The sequence below is a fragment of the Lissotriton vulgaris genome, chromosome 3_1 (assembly GCF_964263255.1).
Source record: "Lissotriton vulgaris chromosome 3_1, aLisVul1.2, whole genome shotgun sequence".
NCBI lineage: Eukaryota > Metazoa > Chordata > Amphibia > Caudata > Salamandridae > Lissotriton > Lissotriton vulgaris.
In genome coordinates, this window is record NC_141689.1 from 544405725 (window position 1) to 544429536 (window position 23812).

Sequence of the window (23812 nt, forward strand, 5' to 3'; positions counted from 1 at the left end):
AACTAAAGCAACTCCTCTCTAGGAACCTGACCTATTGGGTCGCCTACGGAACTGCCCTGTTCTGACAAATGGGACACTATCGGGATTTCCAAGGTTGGGGACATGTGGGTGAAAGGTAAATTAGCCACGTTTGCTGACCTGCAGACTAAATACCAACAGGCACCCTCAGAGGCCTTTCGATATCTCCAATTCAGCAAACCCAGCAGCACACAGATCAGCATCAATGTAGAACAGAAGTGATCACTTCTGTCTGGACAAAAAGCCTCGAACTCTTGGGAGTTTGCAGACTGTTTTGGCACGGAGATAGTCCCACAGTCTCCATTACAGTACTCTATGTGCTAAACTACCATTGCAGGGATGATGTCTGGAGCCTCCAATAATAGGAATATCCCACAGAGAAGGCAATAGTGTTTAACAATGGCATTCAAAGGTTGCCAGCATGTCCTTTACAGGCGGTAACAAATATCTGGGATATTTTCAGCTGTGATGCTAATCAAAGTGTCTAACAGCAGGGGTGACAGTAAAATTTATCATGAAAAACATTTGAATAATGGGTAATTAAAGATATTTTTCCACCGTTCCTATGTTGGAAATCTATACATTTTGTCATAGTATTGTCTCTTAAGAAAAATAAAACGGAAAGTGTGGCACTCTGGGCTTGTGCTTTAATTTTAGACTCCTAACTTGTGGAAGAGACAGTGTGGTGGTGTGTCTAGAAGACTTGGCATGTGCAATTTGGTATACCCAAATAACCAGTTTAAAGAAACACTGATAAACCACAGGTTGGTACTCTTATTCCTACACAGGTTCTACACATGAATGTCAATAGACCTGGTTCATCTCATCGGCATCATGGTGCTCATGGTAGGTTACATGAACGCATGTGCAAGGAAGTGAGACACGGCGGGAATAAGTCACTTCTATTAAACCCTTTGTGTATACAGTTATCTGTGTGCTAGTCTCTCTCTCATGCTGCAACAGATTCAGGCATGACATGTGGTTGCCTAGTGGCAGGAGCAAAGGGAGACTTCTTGTTTGGGGTAGCACAGTAGCTGGTGCATTCCTGGCACCAAAAAGAAACTAATGTGCTGCCCAGTATCTCCATCTGTCTTCAGCACCTTCTGATCGCTTCAACAATTTTCCTTTGTAAATGCTACTGTTGAGCCGGTTTCAAGATGTCCAGAAAAGTTTAGGGTCCTAGATATTGGACTGTAAATCCATTATTGGCTCAACACTAAACCACATATTCAAAAAATACAGCCACGTATAAAACCATGTGGGGGAAGACGCGGAGCTCAGCAAGGCGCTGCTGCTGCAAATACAGAAGTAGAAAACGTGAGATTGACCCTGAGAAGCCTAGTATCTGGGAGCTAAGAGAGACCGTCTCGCTATGGTTTTCTTCTCAGCAAAGCCAAGGGTGCCGGAAGATGTGCAAGGCCTGGTAGAAGGCATTCATGGATGGAAAAAGATGGCAACCAGGCAGGCTTTTGAAGACTGGCTGGAAGGAGCAATGAGAAACTACGTAAAGAGAAAGCACACATCATAAATGCTGTTTACATCAGAGAAGGCTCAATATGTGAAACAAAATAACACATATGTTCTATTCATATCAGGGGGGAACATATGCCACTCTTACCCTGACACACGACCAATTCCTGTGATAATGCCTCCAGCTGGGACCTCTTCATCACCATATAACTGGTAACCTGCAAACTGTGAGAACTCCAGAAAAGGCGAACTGAGAATGAGAAGTTAAGAGACAGTCAAAGAAAGGAAGTGCCTCAATCCTGAAATCTCCTGGCATATTAAAGCATGATTTGAAATGTAAGATATTTAAGTCAAAAGTGCATTTTTAGCTTCTTGTTCTTTAGTGGAAACCTATAGACATGAGCACATTCAAGAAAAGTCTGAAACATATCTAGACTCAGCAAAAGTGGTACACTTGATCTGTAAGGTTATTATTATTATTTTATTTTTTGCATTAATACAGGACAGTAAATAAAATGTGCTAGGATTACCGAGCTCAATGGAACTCGTTGTAATGACAGCGAAAGGATGAATGGCCAAGTTCTCAAAGCGCCCAGGAAACTATGACCTTAAAGGTACATTGAATTCTGTGAATGTATCAACCTCAGGCAGCAAACACATGAGCCCAACCTTTCAGGCTTGTAGCTCCCAATCCGGAACTGGTCACAAGGGTCAAAAAGTGTCTCACAGACAGACTCCAAGTGCCCAACATAGGCAAAGGAAGATCACATCAACACCAGATTTTCAGGAAGGACAGGCAGGTGTAATTGCCCTAACCTACGGGCAATAATTGCCGTTAATTATACTCCCCACAATTATATGGCCGAGCTGCAGACGAGGCAATCGCAATATAATGACAGCAGGGTATTTAACGGCCATTATTGACTTGCAGATGAAGACAATAAGTTATCTGCACCCTCGCCTTCAATGCATTGGATTCATCTCACCTTGCATGAAGAGAAAACATGGGTCCCTTTCTTCATAAGGGGCTCTTCTTCAGCAACACAGCATCAGAGTCTTTTTTCAATAGTCAGTCTCTGGTGATTTGTTGCCCCCCCCCCCCCCTCCTTCGCTAAAGAGGAATGTATTCCCAAATGCCTCCCAGAAAAACATAAGCATGTCAATTTGTTTATTTATCCAGCTTTACAATCGTTTTGAGGCTTACTTTCCCCCTTATAGAAGGAAGAGAAGGGGACAGCAACAATAGGACAGAGAGACTGGCTTAAGAAACAAACAAAAAAACAACTGATTTACCATTGATGGAGTAAAAAAATTATAATAATAAATTGGTAATTAGGTGGGGAACTAGCAGCCAAGAAATTCTCCCCACGCCGGCCCACAACAGCAGCAACTTGCAAAGGGAGTCTTGATTGGGAGGCCAACTCCCAGCATTCTAAACTGGGCGCTAAGATCCATTATTTCCATTTAGATTTACTGTGTGTACATTTTTTTTGTGTGTGTAATCTGAAGTATTTGCAATGATCCTGTCATCTTGGACACCCCTGCATGAGACACTATGGCTCTCATTCACAAAGTTCCTCGCTCGGGTAAAATTGGTGTGCAAGTGAACTGAATCCGTCCGCTCCCAGATGGGACATTCACATAATCGGATCTAAAGATATTTATGCCTGCAAATGAAATTTATACTGTGGCCAGTATGGTGGATTATACATAAGAGTACGTTTATGAATAGAGGCAGTAAAGCAGACTTTGCTGGTGGCAAGATAGCGTCATACAAAATGCACTGTACACCCACAAACATGCATATTTATGTGTACTCACCAGCATTTTGTTTATTGCCTCCCCGTGTGCTGCCAAGTATATGAAAAAGCATACACAGTGTATGCGTTCTGATTTGACTTCCGCTTTAATCAGTCTTATGCACTGGATGATATATGAATGAACGCTGAAATACGGTGAGGTGGAAGTGCTTATTTTGCTGGACCTCTCTGCAGCCTTTGATACCACCGATCATTCCATTATATTAAACAGAGTCAAGTCCTTCGGTTGCAATAATTAGCAAATAAATGGATAAAATCTTTTCTGCAGGGATGCCAACAATAGCCACCTTTCAGACAGGGTCTTCCACCACCTTTCCTAATCACTGCAGAGTTCCACTGGGATCAATACGGTCTTCTCTTTTTTTATTCTTTAGGTGCCCCCTTCAGAGTAAGCGTTAGCAGACATGTGAGTCCTTTTTATACATATAAGCCAAAGATACACAGTTGTTATTCAAACTTTATCCTGAGACAGGCAGTGAAGATTCTATTGCTAATCTCTCTGCTTTGAAAGGCACTGAACGACTTCTAATTTGCTAAACATAGGTTTTGATGACTAGAAATCCCACAGAGAAATTGATCTTTACGGCACACCTCTATTAGCGATGCCCACACTCCCTCAAAAACAGGGTCTTATTAGACACAAACTGTATATAAACACCATAGATTGATAAATGCCAAGAGCCTGCTTTTGGCTTCTGAAGACCTTGAAAATAATACTACAGATTTTACCCACAGAACTCCAAAAGAAGGTGGTCACAATTTTAGTCAGTCATACTTGGACTACGCCAATTAGGTTTACTTAGCTCTCCCCCAAAAATCTGTTAGGAGGCTTCAGCTGATCCAAGATGCAGCTGCACAAGTTATTATTGTAACTTCAAGAGAGCGCATCACGCCTATTTTGAGGTAACTTTACTGGCTGCCCATAACATACAGTATTCTTATTAAGGCCATGGTTATGGCTCACTAGATTGTCCATTATAATCCCCTACCCTGTTAGCCAAAATATTCAGAGTTTATTTCTCTACTCTTAATCTCCGTTCCTAGGTCACGTTTTTCCTAGCGGTGCCTTCGATTTGGACCTCTTCCTTTGCACGTCGGTCTTTCTCTTATGCTGCTGTCAAAGAATGGAGTTGTCTCCCTTTAGAAATGATAAATCAAGTTCCACTGGACTCTTCCAAAGAGCACTGAAAACTCTACACTTTAAAGCGACATACAACATCCAAGTAGTCAGTCATTAAGCACTTAAGGTTATTCAGTGGCAACAAACTCCAGTGAGCGTGGGCTCAATAAATAACCTAACTAAAATAGCCTGGAAGCCCATGTAAAACTAATCCTCAAAAAAAAAGAATCAGAAGTCAGCGACTTTCTATGGTGTGTATTTTCCATGTGAAGAAAAAGGTAAAACAAAACTAATGTTCAAAGCACATTTCTACAAGGTATGTCCAGTAGATTAACCAAAAGGTGATTAGTTCCAAATAGCATACATGGAGGAATAGGCGTACACATGTATATATAAATTTGAATTTCTTATACTATTCAATATACCAGAATAGTCTGAAATATACATAAATTATCGTTTGTATATACTTCAGACTATTCTGGTATATCAAATAGTTTAAGGAATTGAAATCTATATTTTATTACTAGGCATAGATTTCTGGCTCTACCACAAAACCTTTATGAACCAGGCCCTTTGATATCTTCAAATTGAAGCTACTGTGACTATCCATCTGACCTACAATTGTATCTCCTTCCAAAAACAGTAGGTTACAAAATGATCCATAGGATTCAAGGAACTAGCTCGTGGGTTGATTTTATTTTAACATACTTCAAGCCACAAGTCTTAGCGTACGAAATATATAAAGAAATACTTAATCACACACTACCTTAAAATCATAGTTGGCCAACAATAGAAAATCAATATTAAAAACAGAGCCGAGAACCTTTGCCCATAGGAAAATATTGGAATTCTCAACCAACAGATGGAGACCACATGACAGGTTTGTATGTCAAATATTATTTAAAAAATATCGCTCCATTGGACGTTTATTATCGTTTTAAAACTCCAATGGGAGGATACTTTGGTAAGTAATATTTAGTGCACAATATTTATGTCTAGTGTATTCTGACAACAATATTCTGGCACCATGCCAGGCAGGCAGTGTTAGATTTTGGACTGTAATTTGGCAGGACAGATGAATATACTATGGTTTTCATAAAAAGGGGCCAGGGGGTCTTTTAATTGCTGGAATACAGCCAGATGTGGAAGCTTGTTACACTATTGTTTGGACTTCTTCTACATGAGGAAATTGCAGAACTCCATAAATACTTAATCCAGGCTTATGCTGTCCAGAAAGCCGGACACCTCTCTGTCCTAGATATTGGTCATGAGAGGTTCTGAGGGAATAAGCTGAAACAGTCAAATCAATGCCATCCATGAGGTGGCATGTGCTTTTGGAATGTGCCTGGGCTGGTCCACAGTAAAACAAGAATTGGCATAGCCAATAGGTCTCGCCTTTGGGACCTTATAAGTGTTTTGCCGTGCAACAGTTGATGTTGTTGCACCAAGGATATTGTGCCGAAAAACTAAATACTTATAAGGGCCCAAAAGCGAGACCTATTGGCTATGCCAAAGCTTGCAAATAACAATGCCTTTTATTTAACTGTTTTGATAATTAACATATAAATAAAAGACAATGGGCCAGATGTAAGTAAATCTGAAATACCGATTTCTTAATTCCGAATTTTACCGATTCGGTATTAAGAAATAGGAATTTCCTATGTAGGTAAAGATTTGGTAAAAATACTGAATACTTAATATTCGTTATTACCGAATCGGTAATGGAGATTCGGTAATAACGAATACCTACCCATTCATTTCTATGGGCTTGGAGGCCCATATGAATGAATGTGAAGACCTTCACTATTAGCGATTCGGTATTACCTAATCGCTAACAGCGGGAGCACTTTCAAGGTTGCCAGGGTGTCAAAAGGACACCCTGTTGCACCCCTGAAATGTGCATGTGTGCACATGTGGCACACATACATGCCCTAAGGCATGAATGTGTGCCACATGGCACTTAACAAAAACAAAAAAGTGATTTTTAAAGGAAATCGGTAACTACCACGAACTTGAAGTTGGTGGTCATTACCGATTTCTTAAGGCTCAAAAGCACTCTTTAATGTGCTTCCTACATTGCATTTCAAGAATCGGTATTATCGATTCCTTAAATGCAAGAGCAATAAGGAATCAGTATTTACCAATTCCTTATTTACCGATTCCTTACCTACATTAGGAATGGCTAAATACCGGTCGGTAATGCTGAAATTTACCAAATTTCGGCGTTACCGACTGGTATTTAGCCACCTACATCTGGCCCATAGTCATTTACAATGCCAATAGCTCAAACTCTTGTGAATGCGAAACCTATTCCATTTCAAAGTAGTGGCCGCCATTGTCCAGGGCTGCATGGAAAGTGAAAGTTGCAGGAAAGCATGTCGTACCTGCACTATGAAAAAACTCATTCAAGAAAATAGTGCTTACAGACTTAAAAAGACATACTGTGTAACAACAGAAGTAAAAGGGTCAGTGCTCATTGGAGGTTACAAATGAAGACAATGCGGGACTAAGAAGCATATTAAGGAATCAGAAGACAGCATTTACGAAGGACAATGACACAAGCCAATGACAACTATGGGCGAAGCTTCAAGTCCATACTCGAATAAAGCATGCCTCGAAGAGCAGCGTATGTGCTGCCCGGGCTCGACTTAAAAACTCAGATCACTTCTTACCAACCCTAATATCTTTGAACAGCCTCCCAGTGGACATGAATAAATAACCCTTGAATTTGTACAGTATAATCCTCTGACCTACGTAGCACAGAGTGGATAGTATCCTTGGGAAGAACTGAAACTCCGGATGCAAAGGAGTAGTGTTTAGTAGTTGTAGGCGAGCCACTGGAAGTTCGAGCCAGATGCCTAACACTGGCTCAGTTCGAAGTCATCTTGGACCCTTGATCCCATACCAAGCCTCCATGTGGCTTCTGCCCACTACCAAGACCTACCTCTATGCACCAAGAATGAAAAACAAAGACAAACCTTTTGATGTTAAAAACTTGAGAAAGAAATACCCAATGAGTGGTTAAATGATATAATGTGAAACCAGAAAATCTAGGATCAAACCCTGACTTTCTTACTTGACCAAATTGTGTAATCTTAAGCAAGTATTTTATTTCACAAAGTCCATTTTTCCCGAAAAAGACAGCACCTTCACATGCCTGAGCTCAGGATATATGTTGTACAAAAACCTCTTGTTTACTGAAATATACATGTAATATACTCTAATGTTGCTACAGCTCTAACAAGAATCTTGGCCGCATATAGGCTGTAGATGACAACAGGATTGCCGCTTAATTTACATTGTCATCAGAGTGATGAGCAGGAATGGTTTTTAATTTCATGTTTGAAAACAAATACTTGTAATCATTACCCATCAGCAGTGATACAATCTGATGCACAAATGTAAACACTTCTACATGGTAAAGAATCATACTTTTTATCATTTGGCATTTTTACATCATGGTTTTTGCATGCATGACATGCCCACTATTTTCAGGGCTCTGCTTGTTCACGGGCTCTAAGAGCCAAGACAGATCCTTCTTGGTTTGGCTCTCTCCCTTAATCTGTTGGCTTGTCCGCCTCTGGTGTTTAGAATTTTGAAATTCAACAAACAGAACACCATCTATCACTTCTTCTCAGGGGCAGTCCCTGAACATGGAAGAACATCCCTCTGGTAAGGAGGACTGCCACTTCCTTCACCTCCTTTAAGAAAGGTATATAAGAATTTGCTGTCCATCAAATGCCCCAGTAAACTGGAACTACAGCTCGGAACACAGAAAATACACACCGTTCACCTTTTAATCCAAATATCGCATCATGAACAGCAAGGACACAAAAAGATGGATTTTTTTCATTGACTGGAGTTTCAAGTTCACTAAATAACTATGTATCGCATTTTCTCTGCTAATAGCAAAATCCTTTCTTGTCAGCTAGAGACGGCCCGCGGTCTACTTATCAGTGTCAAGTTCCAGCCATAAGCATATCAACGTTATATTGCTGCGTTCCTCCCAAAACTCATTTTCTGTGCAAACTGTAAAGCGCTATGCTAGAAACCCGATGTGGACTATCCTATATAAAACTACAAATACAAAAAAGCTAAAGCAAAGTTCTGTAAATAAGTAATTGCTGTGCTTTGCCAAATTCACTACTACCAGCTTTGACAGTGTGTCTGCGGCCCGCTCGGGCATAGGCAACCTGGTGAGGTGGCGTTTTGAATTAGCCTCATTACAATGCGGGCCTTCCGCCGCCGGCTCGCCAGTGTGCCTCCTTTGAAGTAGGTCGAACTACTTAAGTCAACGGCTATCATAAGTTCCTGGCATGCTATGCCAGTGGCCCTGGGAGGTGTTTGGGGGAAGGGAAGGGTTCTATCACCCGTCCCTTTTTTGCTGCATTATTTTGTACTAAGCGTGACGTCTAGTGCGGACGGCCACTAGGCATCACTTGCCAAGCCTTGCAAAGATAAAAGACGGGCAAATTCATTTTCACGCAACTTGGCACAACTTGAAATCAATTTGTACATTTAATCTGGAAGTGGGCATACGCATACACAGTGCTGCTCCAAAACCTGTTACTTCCCTCCTACAAAAGTGTGCCAGCTTCATAGTCAATTCTGTATCTGATCTAATGGCATGTTTACCTAACTGCTGCTGCTACAGTACAGTGTGTACTTTATTTCCGTAGCTCCGGAAAAAAGTCATTTTGTCAAACAGGGAGGAGGGAGGCAAGCAGGAAAACCAGAGAACCAGCACCGAGCACTAAAGGACCTTTATTTACCCAGCCTATGAAGCGACGCATTTCTGATACAGGTAAACACAAATTCGCCTGGAGGAGACCTCTGTATGAAATCGGTGTTCCAGAAGACGTGCAGCTTTGTCGATTGCCAAATGCTGCAATACTTTCTTGGTGGCTGGGTGGAGGCAACCCCAAATGTGCACTTGTGTGAATAAAGGAAATAATCCTTGCTGTACAAATGGGTAACCTGCAGGGAGAAGAGAATCGTGGTGGCTCTGTCGTATTTTTCCTGCACGATAACTATAAACAGATGATGCTAAACGCTGACGAATGGTAACTAGCCCTAAGCAAGTTCTTCAATTCCAATTGAAAGTGGCGCCGTAGAGAACAAGAGAGGGGAACACGAAACACGGTTCAGGGAAGACAACTAAGACAGCTGGAATAACAAGTGCGGCCACGAAAGTGACTGCCCTGTGTTTAATCAGTAACCTTATCCACAAAGAAGGAATGCAGCGCACCGCTGCTCGCTCCCGCAAGCAAAACGCTGTGGGAGTGAACATTTGCCAAAAAGGTGTTATATGTGCCCGCCTTTAGCCATTTGCAGGCTACAAAAAGAAAATGACACAAGCAACAGCCAACCAAATGTATAGGGTGAGTCAGACCCACACAGAAAAGTTTAGGCTGATTACAAGAAGCCTCGAAGAGCAGCGCATGCGTGCTGGCTCAGGCTCGACCTAAAAAGGATTATTAACAGTTGGTTTGTTCTGAATAGTAAGATAAATGTTGTTGATTGTTTGTGTAAAAAATGTATCCACCACCTTTTGCTTTTGAGTCCTAAGGGAAAAATCTTGACCATATAGAATAACCAGATTTTTAACTTTCTAGACTGAAGATGGCAAAGGTAAAAAAGGTAGAAAAAAGAATCCAGTATCTGGGTTCGGGGACCGGTCTTGTGTAGTGGCTAACTTCAATTAATGTCTTAGTGTAGCCCTAGAAGAAAGAAAAATCTCTTTTTTATATTCCCCTCACTCACCGGAGTTTCCTCACGGTGACATGCTTCATCATTGGGGTCATCCCAGTTCTCTACGAAAAGGGGCGTGCTGCGACTTGCAAAGGTAAAAAAGGAGCAGGCTAGCTTGTGTCAGACCAGCATGAAGTGCCACTGCAGATAACCAGGATTTGTCTCTTGTTGCTATTAAACTTCATTTGCCTGGAATGCACTCAGCAATACTCCAGTTTACAAACAGAATCCGAATTGGAGGAGAAGGTAAGTGGCATCGATGAACAAGAAGGTTTTAAATCCCAAATGGGAGCTCCTAACTAGTTCGGCTGACGTATAATTTGAAAATACATAATTTCTTCTGGGAGGGGGTATAGAATACATTGATATTCCTGTAAAACCACAAAGAAAAACATGTAAGAGAGAGTGCATCTAAGGAAATCTTTATTTGTGGTCCAGCAAACCAAAAGTAACCCAACACAATCAGATATCGTCAAGCCATGGTAAAGATTAGAAGAGTTGTACATAGTAAAGGTTAGAATAAAGGTAAAGAATATTGGCTACTCATGGGCAATGTGTGGACAGTGTCTCCCTTAAATCCATTTCTGAAATTTTTATGGAAGGAAAGTGTTTCTATTTTTTCCTTTTGTACAGGAGATAGGGCGGGGCACTTGAAAAGAAAAGCACTGGCATAGCCAATAGGTCTCGCCTTTGGGACCTTATAAGAGTTTAGTTATCTAGCACAATATCCTTGGTGCAACAACATCAACTGTTGCATAACTAAACAATTAAAAGGTCCCAAAGGCGAAACCTATTGGCTATGCCAATGCTTGTTCTTTTTTGTAATGGGGGTGGGTCTTGTTTGGGGAATGATGCAGTTTGCCTATTAGGTAGCTGGGGTACCCGGCCCACCCCTACATGGCCTCACTTCCTTCTCACACTCTGGTTTTGTGTTTGTTAATGGTCAGTTCTAAAGTGAGACATACGTTTTCTGAAAGCACAACAGTCTATTGTACACTACTGTTGGACAGGCCTCGTGAAGGGCTCGCTCCCTCCCCGCATGACAGAGCCTGGACACCGGCTCTCCCGGTGCCGCCAGAAGAACAACCCCGACGACCCACGGAAGCAACCCGCAACCCGTCCCCTACGGGACGCCTGCTCCCGGACATCTCTGTATCACTGGCCCAGGCCACCACCAGCACCATTGCCCGGCCCAGCCGCCATCTTGGACACTGCACCACGAGGCCGCGTGGCCTCAGCTCGACCCCAACCCTGGGCCTGGCCAGGCCCCGACATCCCGGCACCACCATCCACCGCAGGTCAATGGGAGAGAGGAGTGTCGATGGCTCTCCCCCGCCAGGTGCCGATCGCCCCCAGCCTCCCCGGGCGCTGGCTCCACCCCCCTGCTGGGTGTCTGGACTCCCTCATCCCGGACCTCCCGACCTCCAAGAGCGAGGGTCCGGACATCAAAGGAGGCCAGACCTATAACTTGGGCAGCTCCAGAGCAGGAAGGCAGTTGTATCCTGGAGTCGAGAGACACCTAGAAGAACTCATCCTTGACGGACTGCTGGCACTGCCGCAGCCCTGCCTTGTGAACCATCGTCCTGCCTGCTGGCGCTGCCGCGGCACTCTGCAACCTTCCTCCTCGTCGGGACCTGCTGGCGCTGCCGCGGCCCTCTGCAACCTACATCGTCCTCGGGACCTGCTGGCGCTGCCTCGGCCCTCTGCAACCTACATCGTCCTCGGGACCTGCTGGCGCTGCCGCGGCCCTCTGCAACCTACATCATCGTCGGGACCTGCTGGCGCTGCCGCGCCCCTCCTCAAGTGAGACTTGTCTTCCGAGCCTGCTGGCGCTGCCGCGGCCCGACCTTCCAGAACTCCGAGCTCGAGGATTGTGAGCTATCCATCATACCACCCCAATACCAGATCGGTATCAAGACTGTCCCGCTACCCCCTTTCCCTTCCAGAGACTAGAATTGAGAGGACCCTCGTGTCCCGATCTCACTGTACCGTGATACTTTGCTTCAAGAACTGCATATAAAAAGCGTTAACCTTATCCTTGTGTGGTGTCCATCTGTGGGGGGGGAAGTTACTTGTCTGTATGATCGTTGGAGACAGCCCTCCCGGAGGCCTCTCCCCTTGTCCTCGGCCGACCCTCCAGGTCCCCATCTAACATTGGTGGCCAGCGGCGCGATCCGAACCGACGCGTAATCGTACAGAGAGTAACTCACCCCACGACTCAACCACAATGACAACAAAAGAGAGCGGATCCGCAGAGAAATTCCAGATGGAGAAACTAGAAGAGTACAACCATCGAGAGCTAAAGCAATTTTGCATGGAACTAGGCATTGCTACCACCGGGCTGAGCACGAAAGAGGACTTCAAACACGCCCTAGAATCTTGGGCAGAAACGGGTGCGGCCGTACCCCGGAACCAAAACCGCCAGGCACCAGAAACAAACACCACTCCGACGGAAGAAAGGAGAGCGGGTCTCTCCCTGGAAGAGATCCAAGAACGAGAGAAAAGCAGACTCCATGAATTAGAGTTGGCACGGCTCCGGTTGGACGGAGAGCTGAAACTGGCAGAACAAAAGATAAACTTAGAACACTTACGGCTCTGAGAGGAGCGGGAAGAGAAACAAAGGCAGAGAGAACTCGAAGAGAAAAAACTGGCATACGAACACGAGCGCAAGCTAGCAGAAATAGAAATGCGGAAACAGAACAAAGATCTAGGGGTGCCCGAGCGCCCGCACACCCCGGGCACTACCGAACCAAAGGTCCACATCCCCAAGGATGTCGTCAGAGAATATTATCGGAACGACGACATACAGCAGTGGTTCAAGGCCTACGAGATCGCCATGACCTCCCACCGGATTGATCGAAGTGACTGGGGAGCCGGGCTATGGGGGAGGTTCGTCAATGAAGGCCGCAATGCCCTGCTACAGCTCCCGGACCATCAGATGACATCCTATGACCACATGAAGGCCGCCCTCCTCACTCGATACGGACTCACGCCCGAGATGTACCGCCAGAGGTTCCGCGATTGCAAACGGATCCCGGGTACAACTTGGGTGGAGTATGTGAACTATTTCAGCCGAGCCTTCAAGGGGTGGATCAAGGGCAGCCACGTAACCACCTACGAGCAACTCTTTAACCTCATTGTGTGGGAGCACCTCTCCAACAATTGCTTCGTCAAGCTCAGGCAGCACCTCCTCGACAGTAAATTAACTGAACCTCGGCAGCTCGCCGCTGAAGCTGACCGATGGGAAAGCACTCGAGTGTCCCGGAGTGGGCCAAGTGAACAAAACAGAACCAACCAAGGTCCCCATCGCCCCCGAGGAGGAGGAGGAGGCCAGGGCCGGGGCAGAGATGCCGTCCCGGCAGCTCCCGCCAGCAACACCCGCCCCCGGCCGGTCGGGGAAACCCCCCGATGCGCCCAGGGTTCTGAGCCAACGTTACTTGCCACCGGTGCCAGCGAATCGGCCACTATGCCAGCGACCCGAGCTGCCCGAAGAACCAGACTCCCGTGCCCCGCCAGGTCGCTGCCGCCGCGCTAGGAGAGGAGCAAACCTCCGAAGAGTATGAAGAGTAGGAGCAGGAACAGCGCGAGTGGGAACCTGCCGCCATGATCCTGGCTTGCCTGGGGGAAAGAGACATGATCCCGCGGGCTCCCCTACCCGCCAACACCAGAAAATACAGCCAGTGGGTGAACATAAATGGGCGCAAGGCCGAAGCCCTGCGCGACACCGGGGCCAGTGTGACGGCGGTCCGCTGTCACCTGGTGACCCCGGAGCAAATCCTGCCAAACGTTCTTTGCCCCGTCCGATCAGCCGACAATTCAGAGAGCCTGTGTCGGATGGCCTGCGTCCCCTTCGAATGGGGAGGAGTGTCCGGTATGCTAAAAGTGACTGTCCGCGATGATGCCCCAGTGGACTGCCTCCTGGGAAACGACCCCGAGAGTTCCCCGTGGGCGGCCGTTGAGAGAAGAGAGCACCTGGGGATGTTGGGCCTCCCGGACTGGGCGTGCGTAACAACCCGGTCCATGGCCGCCCGCGCCATCCCCAGATCTGAAGAACCCGAATGGCCAGCACCTCCTCCCCCGATCACCCCAGAGGAGGACACCCTCAGTACTGATCCCCCAGAGCAAACCCAAGAAGGGCCCACTCAGCTCCAAGATCTTCCAGAACTGGCTCAGTGGCGTCAAGAGGGTGGTCCCACCCAGGAACAATTCCGACAAGAGCAGAGGACCTGTCCCTCCCTCGAGGGACTCCGACAGCAAGCACTCGCCCAGAGCGCGGGAGACACCGCAGGGGCCCACTGGATCTATTGGGACAATGACCTACTATACAGCGAGCAAAGAATTGCAGAGTTGGGGGCCAGTCGGGTGCTGGTGGTGCCCCTCCGCTTCAGAGACTTCCTTTTGAACTTGGCACACGATGTCCCCTTTGCTGGGCACTTGGGGCAAGACAAAACGTATAACCGCCTGGTAACCCACTTTTACTGGCCCAAAATGCGAAATGACGTCTCCAACCACTGCCGGGCCTGCCCCACCTGCCAGGCCAGCGGGAAGAGCGGCCGAAAAATCAAAGCACCCTTGCAGCCATTCCCCGTTGTCACCACCCCGTTCGAACGGGTGGGAATAGACATTGTGGGGCCCCTGGACCCCCGAACAGCACAAGGGCATCGATTCATCCTGGTCCTGGTGGACCACGCCACCCGCTATCCCGAGGCCATTCCTCTTCAGACCGTAACAGCACCCGTGGTAGGCCGAGCCCTAATGGGGATCTTCTCTCGAGTAGGATTCCCCCGGGAAGTCGTCAGCGACAGAGGCACGAACTTTATCTCCAAATATATGAAATCTCTCTGGCAGCAGTGCGGGGTTACGTACCGGTTCACGACCCCCTATCACCCGCAAGGAAACGGACTGGTCGAGCGGTTTAACCGCACTCTCAAGGGGATGATCATGGGGCTGGAGGAACCCCTACGTCGCCAGTGGGACGTGCTGCTCCCGTGCCTCCTCTTCGCCTACCGAGAAGTCCCCCAGAAATCCCTCGGTTTCAGGCCCTTCGAGCTCCTGTACGGACACCCTGTCCGGGGGCCCCTCAGCCTGGTTAAAGAAGAATGGGAAATGGCCCCCCAGAAGACCCCTCCGGATGTGTATAAGTACCTCCTGACCCTCCGCAACCAGACCCGGCGATTCAGGGAACTTGCTAAAGCCAATCTCGAGGCCAGTCGGGAAGACATGAAGAAATGGTACGATCAACATGCCTCCTCCATCGAGTTCGAGCCTGGTCAGCAAGTATGGGTGATGTCTCCCATCGAGCCTTGTGCCTTGCAGGACAAATGGACAGGACCCTTCAAGGTGGTCGAGCGCAAGGGCCCTGTCACCTATCTAATCGACATGGAGTCCCCCCGGAACCCTCTCCGGGTCCTTCACGCCAACAGACTCAAACCACACTTCGTACGCTCGGAGCTCAGCCTACTGATGGCCACAGATAGTGGGGCAGAGGAAGACTCTGAGCCCCTCCCTGACCTCCTGAGGACCCGTGAGAAAGATGGCTCGGTGGACGGGGTCCGACTCTCCGATTCCCTGACCCCGGAGCAGCGCCAAGACTGTCGGGCTCTCCTGCTGCAATTTGCAAACCTGTTCTCCCTCACCCCCGGGGTCACCCCCTGGTGCCTTCACGACGTGGACACTGGGGACAGTCCCCCTATCCGACACCGGGCGTACCGAGTGCCAGATCGGGTGCGCGCCTGCATCCAAGACGAAGTCTCCAAAATACTCACACTCTGAGTCATCGAGCCATCCGACAGCCCCTGGGCCAGCCCAGTCGTACTGGTCCCCAAAGCTGCTGCCCCGGGCACCACCCCCGAGCTCCGATTCTGCATCGACTATCGGGGCCTGAACGCTGTCACCCGAACCGACGCTCACCCCATTCCCCGAGCAGATGAACTGGTTGACCGCATGGGGGCTGCCCGCTACCTGAGTATCTTTGATCTGACAGCGGGCTACTGGCAGATCGGCCTCACCCCCAGAGCCCAAGAACGATCCGCCTTCTCTACCCCGGACGGTCACTACCATTTCAAAGTGATGCCATTCGGCATGAAAAACGCTCCCGCCACTTTCCACCGACTTGTGAACCAGGTATTGGCGGGCCTCGAAGAATTCAGCGCCGCCTACCTGGACGATATCGCTGTGTACAGCCGCCACTGGACAGACCACCTTCACCACCTCCGAGAAGTCCTGCACGCCCTCCAACAGGCCGGCCTCACCATCAAGGCCAGCAAGTGCCAAATTGGCCAGGGGTCCGTGACCTACCTCGGGCACCAAGTGGGGAGCGGTCTGGTGGCCCCTCTCCAGCTCAAGATCGCTGCCATCCAGTCCTGGCAGCCACCCGTCACCCAAACCGAGGTCCGAGCCTTCTTGGGGCTCACCGGATACTACAGGCGGTTTGTGAAGGACTATGGCAGCATTGTGGGGCCCCTCACGGAACTCACATCCAAGAAACACCCCAAAACCGTCAACTGGACCCCGGACTGTCAAGCGGCCTTCGAGAAACTGAAGGCCGCCATGTGCACCGCCCCTGTGCTCCAGGCCCCCGACTACAGCCATGAGTTCATCGTCCAGACGGACGCCTCAGACCATGGCATTGGGGCAGTCCTCTCCCAACTAAACCCCGAGGGAGTCGACCAGCCAGTGGCCTTCATCAGCCGACGCCTGCTGGCCCGAGAACAGCGCTGGAGCACCATCGAACGGGAGGCCTTTGCAGTAGTGTGGGCCCTCAAGAAGCTCCGGCCCTACCTCTTCGGTACCCACTTCCGGGTACAAACAGATCATCGACCCCTGCAATGGTTGATGCAGATGCGGGGGGAGAATCCCAAACTGTTGCGATGGTCCATCTCCCTGCAGGGGATGGACTTCACTGTGGAGCATCGTCCAGGCCAGGACCACGCCAACGCGGACGGCCTGTCACGCTTTTTCCGCCTCGACGAGGAAAGCCCCCAAGAGGATGGGTGACTCTCCCCGCCTTCAGCTGGGGGGGACGCATGTTGGACAGGCCTCGTGAAGGGCTCGCTCCCTCCCCGCATGACAGAGCCTGGACACCGGCTCTCCCGGTGCCGCCAGAAGAACAACCCCGACGACCCACGGAAGCAACCCACAACCCGTCCCCTACGGGACGCCTGCTCCCGGACATCTCTGTATCACTGGCCCAGGCCACCACCAGCACCATTGCCCGGCCCAGCCGCCATCTTGGACACTGCACCACGAGGCCGCGTGGCCTCAGCTCGACCCCAACCCTGGGCCTGGCCAGGCCCCGACATCCCAGCACCACCATCCACCCAGGAGGTGAACGGACCCCTTGGCAGGTCAATGGGAGAGAGGAGTGTCGATGGCTCTCCCCCGCCAGGTGCCGATCGCCCCCAGCCTCCCCGGGCGCTGGCTCCACCCCCCTGCTGGGTGTCTGGACTCCCTCATCCCGGACCTCCCGACCTCCAAGAGCGAGGGTCCGGAGATCAAAGGAGGCCAGACCTATAACTGGGGCAGCTCCAGAGCAGGAAGGCAGTTGTATCCTGGAGTCGAGAGACACCTAGAAGAACTCATCCTTGACGGACTGCTGGCGCTGCCGCAGCCCTGCCTTGTGAACCATCGTCCTGCCTGCTGGCGCTGCCGCGGCACTCTGCAACCTTCCTCCTCGTCGGGACCTGCTGGCGCTGCCGCGGCCCTCTGCAACCTACATCGTCCTCGGGACCTGCTGGCGCTGCCGCGGCCCTCTGCAACCTACATCGTCCTCTGGACCTGCTGGCGCTGCCGCGGCCCTCTGCAACCTACATCATAGTCGGGACCTGCTGGCGCTGCCGCGGCCCTCCTCAAGTGAGACTTGTCATCCGAGCCTGCTGGCGCTGCCGCGGCCCGACCTTCCAGAACTCCGAGCTCGAGGATTGTGAGCTATCCATCATACCACCCCAATACCAGATCGGTATCAAGACTGTCCCGCTACCCCCTTTCCCTTCCAGAGACTAGAATTGAGAGGACCCTCGTGTCCCGATCTCACTGTACCGTGATACTTTGCTTCAAGAACTGCATATAAAAAGCGTTAACCTTATCCTTGTGTGGTGTCCATCTGTGGGGGGGAAGTTACTTGTCTGTACGATCGTTGGAGACGGCCCTCCCCGGAGGCCTCTCCCCTTGTCCTCGGCCGACCCTCCAGGTCCCCGTCTAACAACTACAAAAATAACACTTTTCAAAATGGCAAATTAAACTGCAACTCATGAGAATGACCACTATGGGCGTGGCTTGGACGCCGATGGCGATGGTCGCCTGAGAGCTCGGCTCCGAGACTGAGCCCGCATTCATCCTGAATTCCGAGGGTTTGGGGGTGCCCGACCCCCACGAATCGAAAATCAAGCTGAGGCCGACTTGGTGAGGCACCTGAGTGAACCCGAAAATCGGCTGTTCTGGCCGAAAAGCGAAGTTGCGGAGGAAGCGGAGCGGAGCTCAAGATGGCGACCGGACCTTCGATAGACTTGCCGAGACCCTCGGCCCGGAAGAGCCTGCCAGCTCTGCACGTGCCTTCTCCACGTCTCATCTCTCGGAAAGACGACCATCCACCCGGCGACCTGGGAGTGTCCGGACACCGTAGACATCCCCGGAAGATTGGTAGTCGTTTTTTTCGGCGCCGGTTGGTCCCTGGCGGCCGGAGGTCTTGGCCAGAAAAGCAGAGCCACCCGAGACGATCGGCTGTACTCCGCCGAGATCCTGTATTCACCTGGTCCCAAGGAACTTTATAGGCGATGCTACGACGTGACCCTGTGGGAGTCCCGGCTGCATTGGTGACTGCAATCCGAGATCTCCCTTGAACCGACGGGCCCACGTCGATTGGCGGTGATTGCCCCCACTTCCCCCCTGGTGGCCGCCGGGGACTCAGCGGTGGTTCATCCCGAGAGATTGGAGGGGTGGTAGGATTCTGCGCCACCGCGTTGAGGACGATCGAAGGCCCTCTTCACCGCAGCCGCACACCATGAGAGCAACAGCCGACGCCCATAATTGGTGGGTCGCCTGCCGAGCTTTATACTGCAGGGCACGTCTGCCATGGGAAAACCAAGAGGACCTAAAGGGACCACCCCGGCCGCCTCAGGACACGGAGGCGCCGGATAGGGATGATCGAGGTGACCCGGAGAGTTCTGGAGGCCCTCACCTACAGCAACAATTGAATAGGATCCTGGAGGCGATCGCAGATACGCGATCTGCCCTACAACAAGACATCGCCCAGGTTGCGACGAGTCTGGGCCTCCTCAGGGCGGACCATGGTAAGCTCTCGGACAGAGTCAAAGAGGTAGAGAGCTCGGTGAAGGTCCTGGAGCGGGCGCAGAAGACTCTGGCTGCCGAGATGAAGGATGTCCTGTCCCGGATCGGTGACTTGGAAAGACGGGCGGAGGACGCCGAAGGGCGTAATAGGAGGAACAATATTCGCATAGTGGGCCTACCGGAAAAAAAATCGAGAATGGTGACATGGTGGCCTATCTGGAAGCTTGGCTCCGAACTGTGGTGGCGCCGGAAGGTCTGTCCTCCTTCTATACTCTGGAGCGTGCACACAGAGTACCGACAAGACCGCCTCAACAAGGCCGCTCCCCGCGCCCGGTGGTGGCGCGCTTATTGCATTTTCGAGACAGGGATCTGCTCCTCAATGCCGCCAGACATAATGGCCCTTACCAAGTACAGAACAGCCAAGTGAACATTTTTCCGGACTATACCTATGAGACCCAACGAAAGCGGACCTCCTTCCTAGCGGTCAAACGTGAACTGCGGAGCGAGGGTATACAATACTCTCTCCTCTTTCCTGCGAGACTCCGCATCATCCTTGATGATAAGACCCAATTTTTTGAAACCCCGGAGGGCATCTGCACTTGGCTTGAGCTGTATAGGGCTGGCAAAGATGGCTTCGGATCCTCCTTCCAGGCGACGTCGGAACCCGGACAACAACGGCGATCCAAACGACTTCGGAGCCGCCGCGGTAAACCGGGCAAGCCCTCGACGGTAGAGACTTTGGCTGAACGGCGAGGAGTATTGGAAATGGTTTCCAACCTATCTGGCTCCCAGGGCGGCCCCATCATCGAAGAACTGGAACCTGGTGGAGAGGGGGCTCACTCGGACACGGAGGACTCGGAGACAGATAGTGTTAATTTACCAGTGGTATCTCCGGACTTGGCTGAGGGCATGCTGGATGGGCAGGAATGAACTCGGGTGAGCTGATTCCATTTGGGCGGGGGTCTGTCGCGGGAGGTGTGGAGGTGTAGGAGTTGCTGCTGGACCATAAATCACCGATGGGGTTGGGGGGCCTTGCCCTGCCTGATACCTGTGATTTGGGGCTCGGTCTAGTCTCGGTAGCCCGAGACTCGGTGGCCCATTGCTGGCGCCCGGCCCGCACTCGGCCCTTAAGGCACACCTGTGGTGGCTACCGCAGGATTAGTCGGGGAAGGGTGTTTACTGAGGGTACAGTTTGGATGGGAACTGGATGGCGCTATTTGGGTCCTATTCTGGGGTGGGTGGGAGGGGGTTTGTTTCAAGGGAAAGTTTGGTTGATGTTGGGGGGGATGGCCGCCATTGGTGTTGAATCGAATATTGACTGTTCCATATTTGAGCGTTGTTGGGAGAGCCTGGATGCAGCAATTTGGGACAATGGCTGAGATCACTAATGTAAAATGCATCACTTGGAATGTGCGGGGACTTCACACTATGTCCAGACGACACAAAATTCACGCTTATCTAGTGCGTAGAGGGGTGCAAATAGCGTTGCTGCAGGAGACACATCTTACTAAGGCGGAAGGGGCGGCGCTACAGCGTAGATGGAGAGGGCAGGTTTACTACACTACATACTCAGCTTATGCGAGAGGGGTGCTGATATGGATAAGGGCTGGGATACCCCTACAGGTTTCTAAATCTGTGGTGGATCCGGAGGGTCGCTACGTGGCTATCTCTGGCACACTGGGGGGTAGGGCACTGAATATTTGTTGCGTTTATGCGCCTAACGTGGACCAGCTCGCCTTCCTATCCGGGTTGTCGGGCTCCTTGGCCCATTTTCTATCGGGGACCCTCCTGCTGGAAGGAGATTTTAATTCGGTGGTGGATGTCGACATTGATCGTTCCCCCCCCCCCCCCCCCCTTCCGGACTCCCCGGTCCGACGCGTAGCTAAAGGCAGGAAGGAATGGCAGGCTCAATGGGGGCTGACAGATATTTGGCATGCGCAGCACCCCTATACTAGAGATTATTCATACTTTTCTGGCATGCACGAATTACATGTGAGACTAGATGGGTTCCTGGGGTCGGCGGAATTGGTGTCCGCGACTATGCGATCTGAATACTTGGCTAGGACCATCTCGGATCACAACCCCCTACTAGCGGATTTCAGTTGGTTTCCCGGGGTCCCCAGCGTACCTACTTGGAAACTGCGCTCCGAGATATTAGAGGATATAGTCTTCAGGGCGGACCTAGAAGATAAAATTACTGACTATTTTGCGACCAATGGGGGCACTGCTGGGTCGAGGGCCTCGGAGTGGGACGCTTTCAAGGTGGTGATCAGGGGCTACTGTATATCCAAGAAAGTTGGAATGCGTCGTGTCATCCTAGATGACCTGGCCAACGCGGACCGGAAGCTCCACGAGATGGAGCTTTGCCGCCCCGGCCACCCAGAACTTCAGGAACGTACTGCTGCGGCGAGAGAGGCAGTGGCGGCGGAGGTCGAACGATTGCGCTGTTTTGATTATAAGGCCTATATCACCAGATCGCTCACGGAAGGGGATAAGTCGGGCGCGCTCTTAGCTTGGTTGGCCAATCCCACGCGCCGGACCTCCCCGACGGTGTCCATGCGTACCGCGGAGGTACTTGAGGTGCATACTCAACCGGAGATACTTGATTGCTACTTGCGCTATTATGAACGGCTATACCGTAGTAGACTGACCCGAGATCCTACCCTGATCGATGATTATTTACAATCCTTAGAGATTCCCGCACTGGAACCTGACATAGCGAAGGCCCTGGGCACCGATATAGAACTTGGGGAAATCCGTAGCGCCATAAAGGGGATGGCGAGAAACAAGACCCCGGGCCTTGATGGGCTCCCGGTCGAATTCTACTCCGCCTACGTGGACCTATTGGCACCCCGACTATTAGTAGTCTACAAGGAAGCGAAACGCTTGGAACGACTGCCCGGCTCGATGTGTGAAGCCTTGGTAGTTCCCCTCCTTAAACCTGGTAGGGAGTCAGCTGACCCGGCGTCCTATCGACCGTTATCAATGTTAACGGTCGACTATAAGATTCTAAGCAGCATATTGGCATCGAGGCTGCTGGGACACATGCGCTCCTTGGTGCACGAAGACCAGGCAGGATTTATCCCTAAACGCAATACGACCATGAATATTCGTCGCTTATTTCGTCTGCTAGAGGAACCACACACGGAGGCCCTGTGCCCCTTGGTCCTTTCGGTTGACCTGGAAAAGGCCTTTGACAGCCTGGAATGGGAATATTTGCGCAGGTGTTACTGAGTTTCGGTCTGGGAGAGGGATTTGTCAGATGGACCATGGTACTCTATGCCTCAGCGTCGGCCAGGGTGAGGGCGGGCCCGCTGGTCTCTCAACAATACCCAGTGGAACGGGGCACGAGGCAGGGATGCTCGTTATCCCCACTACTCTTCGCGCTCGCGGTGGAACCACTAGCGTTATCGGTTCGGACCGGAGCTTCTTTCGGCGGACTGAGGACCTTATCTGGCCAGCAATACATCTCTCTGTATGCCGATGACCTGCTGCTCTTCCTTGAGGACTCGGGTAATGCTCTGGATGGGGCTGCAGAGGCTCTCACAACCTTCGGGGAGATCTCGGGCCTTAAGGTGAATTGGGCCAAGACTATTTCCGGTTCGAAAGGGAGAGCCCAGATCCGACACCACCAGAGAGATTAGATGGGAACCTAGTTGCCTCAAGTACCTGGGGGTATACGTGTACCATGACCCCGCCGATCTTCTAGATGGCAATATAGCCCGCTGTATTCGTGCGCTGCGAGGCAGCATGGATTTCTGGGCTACCCTGCCGCTTTCGGTGGCTGGGCGTATAGCACTGTTGAAAATGGTGGCACTACCCCGGCTGATATATTATTTTAGAGCGCTCCTGATTTGGGTTCCGCCGGCCACCTTCCGGCTCTTGAGATCCATGGTGGTGGGGTTCCTCTGGGGGTCGGGCCGCCGAAGGGTGGCACTCAGGACCCTGATGAGACCAAAATCGGAGGGCGGCCTAGCGGTGCCGGATTTTGAAAAATACTATTTGGCGGCTCAGTTGCAGACCTTCACCCAGGAGATAGCGAGAGAGTTTCGAGGCCCGGAGGATGGGAGAGGCAGGGGAATGCCCAGACATGTTATTTCCTACGTTGCACTACGCCAGCGCTTAGCTCTGCAAGACCTTACGCTCGAGGAACGGACTATCCGGTTGTGCTGGAATCGCGCCCACGCCCGGGAGGAGCTGAAACTCCCATATGCCCCGGAGATTCCATTGGGGATGTTAACGGCCTTGCCGCACGGAGGAGACTGGTCGCGCTTAAGGCATTGGGAGGATGCAGGGTTGCAGTTAGTGGGAGATCTTTATGGAGACGGGGTGTTACTGCCCTTCCAGG

General features: G+C 50.6%; 1 protein-coding gene across 1 annotated transcript in view; it reads right to left on the reverse strand.

Annotated features, from left to right (window-relative positions):
• Positions 1 to 23812, reverse strand: part of MCCC2 (methylcrotonyl-CoA carboxylase subunit 2) — a 264869-nt gene that overhangs the window by 165370 nt on the left and 75687 nt on the right. Inside the window, exon 4 of the mRNA XM_086960805.1 lies at positions 1637 to 1738. Coding sequence (XP_086816931.1) covers positions 1637 to 1738 — 102 coding nt within the window. The remainder of the gene's footprint in view (positions 1 to 1636; positions 1739 to 23812) is intronic.